Here is an 18449-nt window from a genome sequence, read left to right as displayed (position 1 = left end):
TTGCTATTTTTCTCCCTGTCTCCCTGCTGCAAGAGGACAAGAAGCTACCTTGGGGAAACAGATGTTAAGATCTTTGCCATTTGTATAGACAGGAAAACCCTTGAAAATATCTCTTGGTCTAAACTCCATCACTTACAGTTGCACTGAAGGCTTACAGTGGAGTGATGCTGAGGAAAACAAATGTGCTAATGAACCACCAAGGCAAAGAAAGATCTTTTTACAAAGCCATGTAAACATAGGACTCTGTGACAGATACCAGCTGTGCGACACTTATACATCCACTGGAATACACATTAAGCAGCAAATGAAAATGAACTTTTTTGTAAAGACTAGATTATTCTAGGAGTTCCCTTCAACTAAATATTTCTAAGTACTTTATCTGGGGCAAGACATTGGACCTGAAGCTGAGCTAGAAGAAAATACTGAACCAGAAAAACATTTTGCATGAGGAAAGCCAATTCCCAGAGGCACCAGGTTTTGAACCTCTACCTTTGATAATCAGAGACCCCGTAAGGTGCTGACATCCAACTTCTCCCACCATTCCAAGAGAATAGAGAAAACTCAACACAGACATCTGGAGAAAAGAAAAACAGGGGAATGAGGGACGCCTGGGTTGGCTCAGTCAGTTGAGGGTATGCTCTTGATTTCAGTTCAGGTCATGATCCCAGGGTCAGGGAATTGAGCCCCATGTCAGGTTCCATGCTGAGCATGGAGCCTGCTTGAGATTCTCCCTCTCTCTGCCCTTCTCCCCCGTTCATGCACATGCTCTCTCGCTCTCTTGCTCTTTCTCTCTAAAAGAAAAAGAAAAAAACAAACAGGGGAAACAAAAACCAATCAAAAATGTTTCACAACATGCCATGAGCTCCTAATGTGTTAGAAATGGAAAGCACTGTTTTCTCTCTACCTTTTTAAAGACAAAATCATGGTGCTACTCCCCAAGAGCCAAAGTCTCCTTATTCTCAGACTACTACCCCACAAGTCAACGTTCAAAGGTCAGTATCAAGGAGGAGATAATGCCCCAATTTAATGTAGCAAAGCTACATCTCTAATTCCCCCACTCCCTATACCATTCTTCCCACCTTTGTAAAGATTTCATTATCTTCCCAGGCTTTACCTATTCCATCTTCAACCTGCCTCACACATCAAGTAAGTCACCAAGTCCTATAAATTCCACTGTTACAAATCTGACCATTTAATACTCCTGTGTAGGTCAACTGATCCAAACAGTTCAAATCCTCATTAATCCTTTCTGTAAAGTTCTAACACAGACCTAGTTGGTCTTCACCATCTAATAGGCCATCTCTTCTTCATGCTGCTAAAACAACATTCCTAAAAATCAAAGGTTTAATGAATGCTCCCCAGTAAAAACTTCCGTCAATTCCATGCTGCCTATAAAACAAATTCTAAACTCCTTCCTAACCTGATTCCAGGCCACCGCTCCAGTCTCACTCTGGTCATCCCCCTAATGTGTCCAATTCTACATCAAACAAGATAGTTCACCATTCTCTAGCATATGCCATACTTGCCCTTCTACTTTGCCATTACTCATGCTATTCTAATTGTTCTCTCATCTCTAGTCAACAGTATTACCAATCAACTTCTTTCCTTAAAGTACAAACTAAGAGAGAAAGCAACCCATTACAGGTAGGGAATGATATGAATCTATAGTCTCAGAAGCAACATGGATTTGAAAAAGGAGTACCACTTTGGAAACCAAAGGCCCAGCTCTGCCACTTTCTTGTAAAGTTATACTGAGTAAGCCATTTGCCTTTCTGGGCCTCAGTTTCCTCATCCCTAAAATGTATCTGCTCTGCCTAACAGATAGGATTATCAAGATAAAGTAGGATAAAGTATGTCAAAATGTTTGTGAGGGGATGGACTAAAGTAGTACTTAGAGGGAAATTTATAATTTTGATTGTTTTTATTAGGAAAAAACGGTAAGCACATTCTTAAGAAGTTTGAAAGTACTGCTAGAAGTAGAAGGAAGATTATTATAGGTAGAAATTACAAAGAAAACATACACAAATCAAGAGAATCAACAAAGCCAAAAGACAGTTCTTTGAAAAGGTTAGTACGATTGTTCAGATGTTTGTGTAAACGATGAAGAAGCACTATAAAAGTGAGTTATTGTTATCCAATAGAGATGAAACTTCAAATAAAAAAAGCTGAAGTAATAATTTCTTTTTTGAAAGTGTTTCTCAATCTCAGCACTATTGATATTTGGCCACAATAACTGTGTGTAGGACGGAGCTGTCCTGTGCAATGTAGGATGTTTAGCAGCATCCCTGGTCTCTGCCCACAAGATGCCAGTAGCATTCCTCCCCCACCTCCCAGAAGTCGTGACAATCAAAACTGTTTTCAGACGTTGTAAATTGTCCCCTGGGAGGTAAAATCATCCCAGGTTGAGAAAGACTGCTCCAAGTCCACAAAAGGCCACATCACACTATACCAGCTAAGACTATTCATAGCTATTCCTAATTTTAGAATAGCGGGCCGCTCTACCCATTAAGGTTGTGAGATGACCAGCAAGCCAAGGCAGGAAAGGCAAGACTGAACAGACAGGCAGGTCTCAGATGTTTCAACAAAATTTCATAGTGTTCAAAATGAGAGAACCAGGAAAACTGTGAGCTCTAAAACAGGGGCAGAATTGCCACAAGTAACACAAGTATCACTTCCATTTGGGAGTGCCTGGGTGAGCACAGCTCTAACACTACAGTGAAACATCAAAAGGATACTTAATCAAATTCCAAGAAGTTAGATAACCCTGGCAAGGCAAGAGGAAAAGTACCCACCAAACACTTTAACACTCGGAACTTTAAAGGCAATAAAAATAAGTCATTTCAAATTTTTAAAAAATTGTTTCATCTGAGAGTTGTATAAATAGTAAAAACAAACAAACAAACAAAAAACCCTCCAGTTACACAGCTGTGACAAATCACAATTAAATTCTCATCACTTCTAGGGGCACCTGGGTGGTTCAGTTGGTTAAGCACCCGACTTCAGCTCGGGTCATGATCTTGCGGTTTCTGAGTTTGAGCCCTGCATCAGGCTCTGTACTGTCAGCTCAGAGCCTGGAGCATGCTTTGGATTCTGTGTCTCCCTCTCTCTGCCCCTACTTTGCTCTCACTGTCTGTCTGTCTGTCTGTCTGTCTGTCTCTCTCTCTCTCTCTCTCAAATAAACATTAAAAACAATTTTTTAATAAACATTAAAAAATAATTTTAAAAAATCTTGCCGCTTCTAAATAAATAATAAAGTGCACAGAAGGATATGTTTTGTTTTGTCTTAATAATTAAGAACCGAACAAGGAAACCAGAATTCCAAGAAGCCAAGAGGGAAAACTGTGTGTATATATCCATTATACCCACCAGCAACATCTAAAATCCAATCTAAACCTGACATGAATCTAGGGGGTAGCTGAAATATAATTCTGAGAACCCAAATGATAAAAAGCAAAAAGTGATGCAGATACCAGGGGCACTCTAATGCCATCTTAAGAACCATGAGACCAAAGCAAGACAGTATGATGGTATACCGTGCCAGCACACACTATCTTCCATTATTTCTACTTATTCTACTTTATATAGAAAGGAGCTACAGTACCATCTTGGGAGACTCCAATTGAATTACAGTGGACAGCAAATGATATCAGGAAAAATAAATAAATAAAATGGTAATTTCCCTGCCAGAGGTGAAGTGGAAATAGGGCAGAGACTACCTAAACAGTATAAATGAGGAAAAACTGATCCCTGAGCCACGTGACAACTGTCAGGATGAATGAGAACTGAAGACAGTACCAGCAGCAAAGAAACAGAATTGATGTTCATTCTCCTAGAATCTGGAGAAGAATAGTAGCACATTTTCCTAGTTCTACTAGTGTGGTCTGTTATAAACAACAGACAAAAACTTTATTCCTCAGTTTACAGGAAGCTTGCAAACAACTCCATCCTATGCCATGCAAGGCTGGAATGAACTGAGAAGCTCTATGGCTAGCCAGATGATCTCACAGTGGACTAGAGAAGAAAAAGTCAATGCCACTTCAACAAGTTGGGAGCAAAGGAAGGGTTGAGCCAAATAGGACTCCAGAGGGGGTCTACCAGCTATGAAGGTGCAGTTCTCTCCCATCAGAAGCAATCTATAGTCACTAGAAATGGTTGGGAGGCAGAGCAGCACCACAGGAGATGCAATAAGCTTTCCGGAGTTGTGTACCTTTCATCTGAGAATCTCTCCCTAGGTAATCCCCTCATGTCCATACAAGCAGAATTGTGCATATAATTTCAGGAAACTCACGGTTACCCCCACACCTGCCTGTAGCCATCTGATGAATCCATGACCCCCAGACCACAAAGTCTTGCCACAAGGACTCTGCTACTGATTTCTCCATGACTCGGGCAAGTATGCTCTACTCTCAAATCTTTGAATCTGAATCCACATGTCTGTCAAAGATGAGTTAAATGCTAAAGGTTCTTCCAGCACTAAAGTGAGGCCTAGATAGAGGAACAACAATTCACTTCCTGAGAAAGAGCATATGAGTTAATTGTTGCTATGCAACCAGTGTCTGCCTTCTCACAATAGATGACCTAAGAAATCCAACTGGAAATACCATGCTCTTCCAGCAAAAAATCCACTAGAAGAAAAGAAAAGAAAAGACAACCCATGTCACTCAGTAGAGCCACTCACCATCCAGTAGGTCTTCCGCGTCATCCCTGCCGTGCTCCTCCACTGCCACTTCCTCCTCCTCCTCCTCCTCTTCCGCATCCTCCAGCTCCACGTCCGGGTCCAGGTCTGGATCGCTCCCTGAGGCGGATTCGTCTGACATGGCTCCCAGAGGTCCTCAGTGGGCATTACCGACTCATGGTACACTGCAGGGGTCCTGAAAGAAAGAAAAGAGGCATCAGAATCACCAAGGGCTTCACTTAGGAACAGGATTCTTTCAAAGAGAAAATGCCAAGGATGAATGCCTGGAAGGGCAAACTAACCATACCCGAATCTCCACCTTCCTCACAAGTGCACTAACCCTGAGAAGCTCAAGTTTCTCTTAGCTGCTTGGACATGAAAATATCTTAAATGACCAAACACACTCTATGCCTCAGAATTACCATTTGTTCATTCCTTCAACTTCCTGAGCATCAACTCTCTATATTTCTGTTTATCCATACATATACAAATACACATTATAGATATATAATCACAGGCACTATACTAGGCTTTGGGGACACAGTAGGAAACATGTTGGGCAGTGCTAAGAAGCTGGTGCATGCCAGAAAGAGATCAGGGAGAAGTTCTCATTGAACAGAGGCCAGAAGAAGAGGGAGACACACAGACATCTGGGGAGAGTGTGTTCTATGGAGAGTGAGCAGCAAGGGCAGAGCCCAGGAGTGAGAGTAACTGGGAGTACTCAAGGAACAGGGAGTGAGTGGGTACTGCCTAGAGCAGGGCCAGGTCCTGCCTTGGAGCACTACCCAGAAGGCAGTCCACTCTCTAACCACCTGAATAGAAGGCTTCCAGCAGGCAGCTGGCTGTTTAGCACACTCCCACTCCTCCCAAGTGTGTGGGGAACCTCAGGCTCCCCATGGGCCAGAATGCCCCTGCGCCCATCTCTGCTCTCAGGTTCTGTCCTACCTCTTAGCCCAATTCCAGCTCCATTTCTTCCAAGAAGTCTTGGTCAACTGCCCCAGTCTTCTGGGATCATATTCCTGCTTCTGAACTCCAATAGCCATGCTTGACTATGCTGACCTTCACTGAAGCCTTCACATGGGTTACCTGGCAAAGTGGTTTGCCTTCTGCGGTTTCTTACCTTCAGACCAAACAGTAAATCCCTAAGGGCAGGTATTTAGCTGAGAACTGTTTCTTTGTGGCCTGGAGCTGGAAGCACGTCCTATTTAGATCAATTCATTCATTCACGTTCGCTCCCTCATTTGCCAACTTGCTCTATTAACTCTTCTATGTGCCAGGCACTGTGCATGTCTGTCTGTCTCACTCTTTTGCTCTCACTTGGTCTACTTTACTATCAGCTATAAAAGTCATTTCTTCTTGAGGGGGACAAAAACAAGGTAAAGACTGCTCTGAGATAAAGCAAATATAGCAAAATGTTAACATAAAGATTCACTGACCAATTCTTTCCATTTTTCTGTATATTTCAAATTTTTCATAATAAAATGTGGAGGAAAACACAAAATAAATAATCTTTTATACGACAAACTGCTACAGACAACCACATCCACAATCAGGTTATCCTAAAATTCCTCCCATCTCCCAAAATAAAAACTAAAATACAAGTCTCTAATTATTCAACACAAAAACTATTGCAGAACTGAAATCTCTTATTAAGGTCCAGACACAATTTGAAACAGAATTTTTATGTCCTCCTGAAACAAAATGAAGTAAACTGGATCCTTTAGAGTTCTAGAAAGCTAGAATTTAAGTTCAAGACTGTTTAGTTAAAAGCCACAGGAATTATGAGTGTGTATGTGTCCTGGTGGGTCATGCACTTAGCCTCTCAAGACAATGAAACCAAAAAAAAAATCTATGAAATGATTTAGTAATAAAATTAAAATTTCTGCATTAATAACGCACTTCCAAAACACGCACAAAGTGTATTAAGGCACAGGGAAAAAAGGCGTTCCACAAATACAAATTAATATAACTAATGCTGAGTCACCATTCACTGAGTGACAAATTCCAAATTTCTCAGGGAATAACTATCCTATATCTTTAAGTTCATTAGGTTTTGAAAGGAAGTAGTAAATCAATTAGATGTCAGCAGCTTTGGAAATGAAAATTATTCTGAAGATGAGTAATGATGATAACTCAACAGCAGCTACTCTGTATGTGGAAGTCAATGTTTATAATCAGCATAACCCCTCTGGTTCATCCTAGACTGCTTGAGATAAGTGTTTTGCTTACAGTGTGTTTGGTTGATTATGGAGTGGCTTTTAGAAGACAATTTTTAATTAGCAAGTACCTTAATGTAATCTGAATGTCTGTCATTTCAGAGAAGAAATTGTGTGGTTGTGGAAGAATGACAATCACTTAGAGGTAAACAATAATAATGAGAAGCCTCCTGTAAACCTAGTTAACAAACATCTTCAAAATAACCTCAGTCCCAAGCTCCTAATAGATAGAAGCAAATATCAATTAAACATCAACAACCAGGGGCGCCTGGGTGGCTCAGTCAGTCAAGCACACGACTTCAGCTCAGGTCATGATCTCACAGTTTGTGAGTTTGAGCCCTGCATCGGGCTCTGTGCTGACACCTCAAAGCCTTTGGATTCTGTATCTCCCTCCCTCCCTCTCTGTCCCTACCCCACTCAAGCTCTGTCTCTCTCTCTCTCTTAAAAATAAAAAAACACTTAAAAAAAAAAATCAACAACCACACATACTACTAGAATTTGAGACATTGGTCCAGGCCCCTACTCAAAACATTTTAAGTACAGGACATTTTAAAATAGTACCCAGGCCAGGGGTACCTGGGTGGCTCAGTCAGTTAAGTGTCTGACCTCAGCTCAGGTCATGATCTTGCGGTTTGTGGGTTCAAGCCCCACATTAGGCTCTGTGCTGATAGCTCAGAGCATGGAGCCTACTTCAGATTCTGTGTCTCCCTCTCTCTCTCTGCCCCTCCCCTGCTCGCGCTCTGTCTCTGTCTCTCAAAAATAAATAAATGTTAAAATAAAAAAATAAAATTATTTAAAAATAAAATAGTACCCAGGCCATCAGATGCCCATAACAGAATAAAGTGGAGAGTGATCGATTTCTTAAATCCCACCAAATTTGGTTATTCTCTTTCCCTACCTTGCAAGAGCCACTAAAATTTCTTTACAGAGATGACACAAATGAATTTTCTCCACTCTTCAAAATCATACCAACGACTCAAAGGGCAGGTTTTGCTGTTACTGATCTCCTTCAAAAAAGCAACAGGGATGCCCAGGTGGCTCAGTTGGTTAAGTGTCTGACCCTTGATCTCAGCTCAGGTCATGATCTCACGGTTCAGCCTCTGGGCTTACAGCATGGAGCCTGCTTAGGACTCTCTCTCTCCCTTTCTCTCTGCCCCTCCCCTGCTTATGCACATGCATGCGCGCTCTCTCAAAATAAATAAACATCAAAAACCAAAAACAAAAAAAAGCAACAAAGGGAAAATGTCAGAGGAATAGTTAACCTTGGGGGGCAGCAGCACAGTCAATTACATTCTGTCTGTAAGGGTATCCACATATACAAACACTTCCATGTGGGCACAGCCTTTCAAACACAGACAGCCTGATTCAAGAAATCAGCTCTCAGTAGAACTGTTAGAGGTGAGGAAAAAGGAGATAAGGAAAAAATGTATCTCCCTCATTTGCTCCTCAGCCCATGTGAAACACTGCCTCAACCTCCAGGGAAGAGAGCGCTAGGAGAGTGATTATGGGTGTGCTACACCTTAATGAGGACCTGTATTCCTACAAAGCAAATTCTGGGAATCAAATTCTATCTTAATGAAACTAGAGAACTAGCTATTTAAAGAAACTCTAAAAAGAATCACTCTGAAAAGTAAATATCCAATCCCTAAGTAATATGTTAAGGTCTACAGTTTAATATATTGTGTTTGCTAAAAGAGACTATATATAGTTATGAAGAAACCCACAGCCAATCCCAGGCCAGCCCCTTACAGCCTTGAGAGTAAAGGAAAATTTGGTTCCTCTGCCCTGCTAAGTTCAAAAACAACGTCACCTGTCTATAGAGTGGTGCCTGGCTAAGAATCAGTGAAATTAATCATGCGGACACAGCCCTAAGACACACCCCTGGGGAGGAGAATACACAGGAGAGAAAAACACAAAGACACACACACATACTAGCAAAGCCTTTGTTCACAAAGCAGACCATGCTTGGAGAGTGCACACTAAAATCATAGAACTGTGGGCACATACTGCCTCACCACTGTGGGGCAGCCCATGCAATTTCAGAGGTCCTCGGCAGCATCCTGATGCTATGTTTGATATAAAAGAAACCATTCCAAACTGCCATGTCCTCATTAATTTTGGTAACCTTGAGTTGTATTAAATTTCCTCAAATTATCTCAAAGCAATTCCACAGTGAGTGCTATGTACACTTCTTTTTCCATTAAGAGTATAAACAAAACCATGCATTTATGCTAATTTGCAAGGGGTATGAAGTCTTAAAAGCATGAAAACATTCAGTCTAAAACTTTAGGCAACACTTCAAAGAAACACATTAGTCAAGCAATTTATATAATTCAAAGACTTTTTAAAAAAAGAGTTCAGTCCATTTCCAGTACTCACAGGGTATCAACAAGATTCTTCCAGTCTGCTGAGAGATCAACTGTGGATCTCTGAAATTATTTCAAAACACCTTTCCTGGGCAAGACAAAAGCCCAATGCATACATGTAGTCCAAATGCCTTTTAATAACCTTTCAGTCACTTAAGAACACATTTAATACACACAAAGCAGGTACAGAGCTAGAAAGTGACACAGCTTGAAATATTTTATTAATGAGACTTTTGGCAATGTGGAGCTTAATTAAGACAAAATAAGGAAAAGAAGGTGAACAAAACATTCAGGGCTCTAAGGAGGAAAGCCACAGGAGACAACTCTCCCCAAAAGGCAATGCAGTGGGGCCAGGCCCAGGGACTCAGCACAAAGCACAACAGAGGCACTGGAGCCATGTTTACAGAATCAGTCAAGAAATCTTAATTCCAGGGATGCCTAGGTGGCTCAGTGGTTAAGCGTCTGATTCTTGGGTTTCGGCTCAGGTCATGATCTCATGGTGTGTGGGTTTGAGCCCCATATCAGGTTCTGTGCTGACAGTGCAAAGCCTGCTTGGGATTCTCTCTCTCCCTCTCTCTCTGCCCCTCCCCCTCTCAAGCTGTCTCTGTCTCTCTTAAAAGAGAAAACAAAACAAAACAAAACCCTAAATTCTAGCCATAGCTCTATGGGAAACTAGCTGCATGACCTTGGTCAAATCAGTTCTCCCTCAGCTTCCATTACCCCTCTTATTCTAGCCAGGAGAGAAGATGGACTGTAGTTCATCTTCAAGATCCCTTCCAGATTCTAAGACAGCAGTTCTCAAAGGATGGTCCAGGGACCCCTGGGGTCCTGAAGACACTTTCAAGGGAGCCACAAAGTCAAAATCATACATGGGTTAAAGAACCATCCGAAGTGCAAGACAGACCAATGGATTTTAATGTAATAGAATACAAGAAGTTCCTGGATGTGGTTTTGAATTCCATATTACAATTAACCTTGAAGAAACTACCACTTGTCAGAGTTTAGATACAGTATTAAAGAATACCCACAATTACCTGAAAAGGCTATTAAAACACTCATCCATTTTCCACCTGCCTTCTTCATCTACTTCTACAATACAGTAAATTAACAAAACAATAAGTGACAACAAATTATATGTAGAAGCAGATCTGAGGATCTAGCTATCTCTATTCAATCAGACATTTTCAAATTTTCAAATGTGTCAAAGAATTCAACTCTTCTAATTTTTTTCTTTTGGAAAACAATTATTTTTCATTAAAAATTATTTAATACATATTGAATTTATTATTTTAATTGTTTTTAATGTTTATTTATTTTGAGAGAGAGTGAGAGGAAGGGGCAGAGAGGGAGGGAGAGAGAATCCCAAGAATGCTTCTGTCAGCACAGAGCTCAGTGTCACGAACCATTAGATCATGACCTGAGCTAAAATCAAGAGTTGGTGGACTTCAAGCTGTACTACAAAGCTGTTATCATCAAGACAGTATGGTACTGGCACAAAAACAGACACTCAGATCAATGGAACAGAACAGAGAACCCAGAAATGGACCCACAAACGTATAGCCAACTAATCTTTGACAAAGCAGGAAAGAATATCCAGTGGAATAAAGACAGTCTCTTCAGCAAGTGCTGCTGGGAAAACTGGACAGCGACATGCAGAAGAATGAACCTCGACCACTTTCTTACACCATACACAAAAATAAACTCAAAATGGATGAAAGACCTAAAAGTAAGACAGGAAGCCATCAAAAACCTCGAGGAGAAAGCAGGAAAAACCCTCTTTGATCTCGGCTGCAGCAACTTCTTACTCAACACGTCTCCGGAGGCAAGGGAAACAAAAGCAAAAATGAACTACTGGGACCTCATCAAAAGAAAAAGCTTCTGCACAGTGAAGGAAACAATCAGCAAAACTAAAAGGCACCCGACGGAATGGGAAAAGATATTTGCAAAGGACATATCAGATAAAGGGTCAGTATCCAAAATCTATAAAGAACTTATCCAACTCAACACCCAAATAACAAATAATCCAGTGAAGAAATGGGCAAAAGACATGAATAGACACTTCTCCAAAGAAGACATCCAGATGGCCGACTGACACATGAAAAAATGCTCAACATCACTCATCTTCAGGAAAATACAAATCAAAGCCACAATGAGATACCACCTCACACCTGTCAGAATGGCTAACATTAACAACTCGGGCAACAACAGATGTTGGCGAGGATGTGGAGAAAGAGGATCGATCTCTTTTGCACTGCTGGTGGGAATGCAAACTGGTGCAGCCACTCTGGAAAACGTATGGAGATTCCTCAAAAAATTAAAAATAGAACTACCCTACGACCCAGCAATTGCACGACTAGGCATTTATCCAAGGCATACAAGTATGCTGTTTCGAAGGGACACATGCACCCTAATGTTTACAGCAGCACTATCAACAACAGCCGAAGTATGGAAAGAGCCCAAATGTCCATTGATGGATGAATGGATAAAGAAGACATGGTATATATACACAATGGAGTATTACTCGGCAATCAAAAAGAATGAAACCTTGCCATTTGCAACAATGTGGATGGAACCAGAGGGTATTATGCTAAGCAAAATTAGTCAGAGGAAGACAAATATCATATGACTTCACTCATATGAGGTCTTTAAGACACAGAACAGATGAACACAAGGGAAGGGAAGTAAAAATAATATAAAACAGGGAGGGGGACAAAACGTAAGAGACTCTTAAATAAGGAGAACAAACAGAGGGTTACTGGAGGGGTTGTGGGAGGGGGGATGGGCTAAATGGGTAAGGGGCATTAAGGAATCTACTCCTGAAATCATTGTTGCACTATATGCTAACTAACTTGGATGTAAATTTTAAAAAATAAAAAATAAATAAAATAAAATAAATTAAAAAATTTAAAAAGAGCTGGACATTTAACTGAGTGAGCTACCCAAGTGCTCCAAGTTTATTACTTTTTAAAGAAATTGATATTTTTAATTTGTTTTAATTTCTAATACAGTGAAGATTAACCATTATAACCCATATAAACAAAAGCTTTTTGGGATCTTCAATAATTTTTAAGAGTATAAAAGGATCCTGAGACCAAATAGTTTGAAATCTATAGTCTTAGAGTCCATATTTTCAGGTATCATAAAGAAAAATTAGCATTTTAAAAAATGTAACAAACAGAATCACATTACATGAACAACAAAAAATATCTGGACAGTTCCATACTGTATTCAGATAAAAAAGTACAAGATTAATCTGATATATTAATGGTATACAGGTTATTTTATAGATGTAATTCAGCATCAAGGGCAAACTTTCTCAGTGACTAAAGTTAATACTACATTTGAAAAGTCAAATTTTTACTTTTACTATAATCCCCAACCTCTTTAAAATGGCCAAGGGCTGAGGTTTCTTGTGTTTGCTCCCTGACTTAGGTTCTTCATCCAAGAGGTCACTGAGCAGCGCATCCCTGCAGGGTCAGTCCCAGGTATTTTGAATAAGTAGGAGTAAAACTCTAGAAGGCCACTGCTGAGAGGAGCAAATTAAAGGCTCATTTAATTCTCCATGGAGTCAGATGGAAAAAAAGGGGGGAGGGAGGGCAGCAAACAATTGAGTTGGTAAGATATGAACTAAAGCAGCAGTGACAGCTTTGGCTGTGAGAAGGCTATGTGACATAGCCAATGTTCCCCAGAAGAATCTGGGCTCTGAAAAATTCTCTCCCTCTCTTCTCTCTCTTCTCTTCTCTTCTCTCTCTCTCTCTCTCTCTCTCTCTCTCTCACACACACACACACACACACACACACACACACACACATGCCACATGTACATTTTAAACCATCAGTATAATCTAAGGGCAGTAAAAAAATAAAAATAAAAATAGTAAAAATGAAAATAAAAATTAAAATTAAAATTAAAATTAAAAATAAAAGTAAGGTCCCTGGATCTCTGAATACAGAGTAAAAGCAATTCTGGCTAAATATGTTACCATTCAACTTGTGACCCCTGTATCTCTTTCCACACAGCTCTCAATTCTTAAAGTGAGGATGACAGAGATAAGGATCTACATGGTGGGGGCATGTTTGGCCTACTTTCCCTAGGCTTGCTGAGGCCCAAACCAGCCCTGAGTGCAGATCAGCCTAAAAGCAGGTCGGGTTTATCTACTAGACGGTAAGACTGAAGGGGCTTGGAGAGAAGCCAAATTATGGCCAGTGTCTCATCTCTCCAACTCCCTCTATCTACAACCACCTCCACTGTCCCTGACCAGTCTGTTCCCAAAGCCCCAGCTCTCTGAGGCTCTTCCTTTCTCTTAGGAGTTTCTAACTATCACAGAGCCATGGAGCTCAAGGCTGGTTGTCTTCAAACTCAGACAAACACAAGCTAAGCACAGAGGGGATGGTTTGCCCTTCATAGTCCTGCAAACATTCATCACCAACTTTGGGGAAGATCTCTCCATATCTAGTCAACTTATGTACCAGATACAGTCCTGAAAAGCTCTGTGCTAGTAGCATTTCAATAAATCAAAACTTTTAAAAATAAAACTATAGCAGGAACTCTACATGAATCCTTCTATAATGCAAATAGCCACTAATTTGCTGAGTTGATGTTGATTGCTTTAGATTTTCAGTTGTCATTCATTTTTAAATAGTTATAACTACATGGTATACAGGTTGCATACTATGTTTTTCCTAAATTGGTATCTACTACCAATTAACTAAAATTTTAATGGATAACTACTATTTTGTGATATACATGCATATTTTCAAAATATTCTATAGGAAAAATATGATATACTAATATCACTGTATTTACATGCTTACTCAAGTTTTTGATTTAGCTTTGCCAGTAACTTGGGCACTGTGTGCTAAGCTAAGCTCCTTAAAGACATAAACGTTTCTATGCTTTTTTTTTTTTTTAAGTAGGCTCCCCACCCACCGTGGGGCTTGAACTCACGATCCTGAGATCAAGAGTCACATACTCCAGGCGCCTGGGTGGCTCAAACATCCGACTTCAGCTCAGGTCATGATCTCACCGTCCATAGGTTCGAGCCCCGCATCAGGCTCTGTGCTGACGGCTAAGAGCTTGGAGTGTGCTTTAGATTCTTTGTCTCCCTCTCTCTCTGCCCCTCCCCTACTCACACTCTGTCTCTCTCCATCTCTCAAAAATGAATAAACATTAAAAAAAAAAAATAGAGTCACATGCTCTACCAGCTGAGCCAGCCAGCCAGCCAGGCACACCAATATAAGTAAACTCATCTGGCTCCACTCTTCACAGTTCTAAAGTGAATGGTAAGACTAGTCAGGTGCATACTCCTATGGTGCCTTTGGTACAAAACAAAAATATATTTGGTCCTTTTCCCTGGTTCCTGGCAGAGCTCCCAAACCCTTAGAATTTTCTGAGTGACAGGAGTGTCTTCTGCTGTTTACCCTGAGCCCTCTTTCGATCACAGCTGAATCCGTGCCAACAAAGTAACTTAGGGTAGAGCCCCTAGACAGCCTCATGATGGCACTGGTCACCAAAAAGACCAAGTGACTAAAAGACTGGCACTTTCAGCCCTGCCCACCAACCTCCCAAGATGGGAGATGGGGAGCTGGAGAGTAAGTTCTATAAAAACTCTTGAACACTGAGATTCAGAGAGCTTCTGGGTCAGTGAATACACTGAGACGCTGGGAGAATGGCACAACTGGAAAAGGCATTGAACTCCATGCCACTCCTCCCCCATATTTTGCCCTATGCATCTCTTCCGCTTAGCTGTTCTGAGCTGTGTCCTTTCAAATAAACCAGCAAACATAAGTATATTCCTGAGTTCTGTGAGTCATTCTTGCAAATTATTGAGCCTAAGGAGGGGGGTCATGGGAGCCCTGATTTATGGTCAGTCAGAAGTATGGATAGCCAAGGACTTACAACTGGCATTTGAAGTAGGGGAAAGTCTTATGGGACTGAGTCCTTAGCCTTAGGTCTCTGCTAACTTGGAATAGTGTCAGAAATGAATTGTTGGACACCCATTTGGTATCTGGAGAATCAGAGAATTGGTTATTGGTACTGGGAAATATCCCGGTGCCATAAAGATTTAAGTGACAAACCATAGTAAAAAGTGCAACAAAAAGTCTGAAGATCTATTATTTCTTGACTTCACATGTGCAAAAATAAACTGTGGTATTTACTGCAATGCAAGAGGTAGCCTGCACCTTTAAACTACTAAATGTCACATTTCCAGTGGACTTAAATTATTAAATGGCACAGGGATTTGTAAATGGGAATCCATACTGCATTTACCTCTCAAATCACAAAAAAGGAAAAGAACCACTGATCAAATATGCATTATTTTCTATATTTCCAACGGATAATAAAAACTGATTACGAGAGTAAAGAAAAACTAGCAGAACCAATGAGGATCATTAGTAATGCAAGCAGTTCAAATTACATATAGAGTCTAACCATCACCTGTTATTAGATACCTCCCTTGGCCAACACACCCTCTTAGACTGCCAAATCTATTAGTAGCTACCAAAATGTAGAAGAATCAAAATGAGTTCCATTCAAATACAATCCCTTTTTTCTCAAGGTGGCAGCACCTTTCTCCAGAATGCCATGAGGAAGTAAGGATCAGAATATGAACTAGAAGACAAGAATCCAGGGGCTAACCGTGTATACCCCACCATATACATAAAATAATTCTTGAAGAATAATTTCAGATTAGAGGAGACTAAATGCAACATGGGATCCTAGATGAGATCCTGGATCTGGGGAAGAAAATAGCTATAAAAGCCAGAACTGAGAATAGTTGAAGCAATGGAATATGGACTATGGTTTAGACAATAGTATATATCAATATTATATTTCCTGATCTTGAGAATTATTTTGTGATTATATAAGAAAATGTCTTTAGGAAATACACCAATGAAGTCTTTAGTGGCAAAAATAAATAAACAACCTTCTAAAAGACAGTGAAAAAGAGAATAAAATTATCTATTCCTAGTTTTCCAAAGATTTAAACACTTACCAAGTATAAAAATACCTTCTTTCAAAGTACAGATTTGAAGGATTACCTAGCTGACTATTCTCTATAGTTAATTAGCAACAAATTAGTAAGAAACTTCCTTTCCGTTAAGACACAAAAAACATAGGGTTAAAAAGGCTAATTAAATTAAGCCTCCCAGCATCCTCATGCACAGACAGGATGTCCTCTTGGTAGGGGGTAGGCCTCTCTCCCTCTTCCTCGGGAGCCCAGCAGGAACTGGAATCATCTCTGAGGCAAGTCTCACCTGGGTTCCCTCTGGAAGGCTCTAGGTCTAGTCAATGTCATAAACAAACAGCACCCCACCAGCAGGTAGAAATTGGACTCACCAGCTTGTCCTCCTTCTTTGTGTAGATGTGGCCCAATTCTGAACAATCTTCTAAGGAGACTTATGTAATCTATCTAGATTACATATTTCACTGTTACTTTGTGGCCAAGGTTATTCAACCTGTGCCCAGTTTCTTAGGCTCTTACACACACACACACACACACTTCACACACTTCAGCATTAAAGAAATAAGTAGCTTAAGATTCATACCACTGAACCAGTTACTTAAGTAAACGTGCCCTATAAGTCTCTCTCTGGTCTAACAATGGACATGAATATTGACAAAAACAGTGACATCTGAACATTAGCAAAAACAGGTGGAGGAAAAAGAGTGTGTACTTGACCTAAAGCCAATATAGTGAAGTAGAAAAAAAAGCTTCTTCTTTCAAACTAATACTCCTATAATTCTTTGAGGAAAAGCATATGGAATCTGGACAAAACTCAGGCTACAGATTTTGCAAGTAAGAAGGGGACCTGCAGGGAAACCTCATCTCTGTAAACAGAAATGATGTAAAAATGGACATTAACCCTTGGGAAGAAAGGCCATCTCTCAAAGACTGCAACATGGCTTGTGTGGGTACATACACCAAACCATGTACTCATCACTCTTCAGAAAAAGATGCTTATTCCATGGAGGCAGGGCCACAACTTCATTACACCATATTGGAGGTACAAGAGATCAAAATAATCCACATAGTAATCTTATGGCCATGAGATACTATAATGATAGAGGGGATAAAGGTCACGGACTGAGATGAACATAAAGCTTGAGGAAATACTTCAAAGAAAAAAGTAGCTGATAGTTATTTTGTAGAAATAATGGTCAAAAGAAAAGGCAGAAATGCTAGCAATTAATTCGGTCCAAAGCCTATGTATGACATAATAAAGACATTCTGCCAGGCATTGTGGAAGTGATACAATATACATGCCTCAAAGAATGATGCAGAGCAAGAAGCCATAAGACTATCTGACTCCAAAACAGAAAGAATCAATAACAGTGTCATTAGGGGACACGAAAGAAGTCTGTAGCATTTGAGTAAATAAAAATACCAAATCAAATCTAATCATAATTTAAAATGATACCCTTAAGGGGCGCCTGGGTGGCGCAGTCGGTTAAGCGTCCGACTTCAGCCAGGTCACGATCTCACGGTCTGTGAGTTCGAGCCCCGCGTCGGGCTCTGGGCTGATGGCTCGGAGCCTGGAGCCTGTTTCCGATTCTGTGTCTCCCTCTCTCTCTGCCCCTCCCCCGTTCATGCTCTGTCTCTCTCTGTCCCAAAAATAAATAAACGTTGAAAAAAAAATTTTTTTTTAAAATAAAATGATACCCTTAATACAAAAAAAAAAAAAATGATGTTTCTGTCCCACTAGGAAATTTACAATGTATTTTCTTCCCTAATCACACTAAACATACTTGATCCCTGGTGCCCAAGATACTCATGTACCCTAGTGCAGTTAAGGGTACAGTCTAGGCCTGCACAGTTGCTCTCTAACCAGGGCGAGGCTGCCCTGGAATTAAACCAAGCCTCTGTCGCATCAGCACTCACCATGCCAACCTACAAAAGTTGGCATCCACCATCCAAGAATAATCTAGTTGATTGAGAGTGAAGAATAAAAGTGGAACACCTAGAGACAACTGCCAAATCTCAAGGACACACTCCAGGGCTGGGTTTGGGCAAAGTTAAGGAAGTTCCAATCTTCTGGTCTTTTACTTAACAAGTAGTTATTACTCATTCTTGTGGCTTGTTCTCAAGTGGACATTGCCCCAGCCCCATGGGCAAAATACAAATGCATGAAAAACAGAAAGGTAGTAAGTGATAGAAAAAGGACAGGATGAGGAGCTAAGCTTCCCTC

General features: G+C 40.5%; 1 protein-coding gene across 3 annotated transcripts in view; it reads right to left on the bottom strand.

Annotated features, from left to right (window-relative positions):
* RAD54L2 (RAD54 like 2) overlaps positions 1-18449 on the bottom strand; it is a 112294-nt gene that overhangs the window by 60005 nt on the left and 33840 nt on the right. For all 3 annotated transcript variants that reach the window (XM_040445509.1, XM_040445510.1, XM_040445511.1), the window contains one exon: positions 4679-4871. In XM_040445509.1, the coding sequence (XP_040301443.1) occupies positions 4679-4817 (139 nt within the window). In that variant the 5' untranslated portion in view covers positions 4818-4871. The remainder of the gene's footprint in view (positions 1-4678; positions 4872-18449) is intronic.

The sequence above is a fragment of the Herpailurus yagouaroundi genome, unplaced genomic scaffold (genome assembly GCF_014898765.1).
Source record: "Herpailurus yagouaroundi ecotype Mexico unplaced genomic scaffold, PumYag 193, whole genome shotgun sequence".
Classification (NCBI taxonomy): domain Eukaryota; kingdom Metazoa; phylum Chordata; class Mammalia; order Carnivora; family Felidae; genus Herpailurus; species Herpailurus yagouaroundi.
This window is presented reverse-complemented; position numbering and strand designations above follow the sequence as displayed.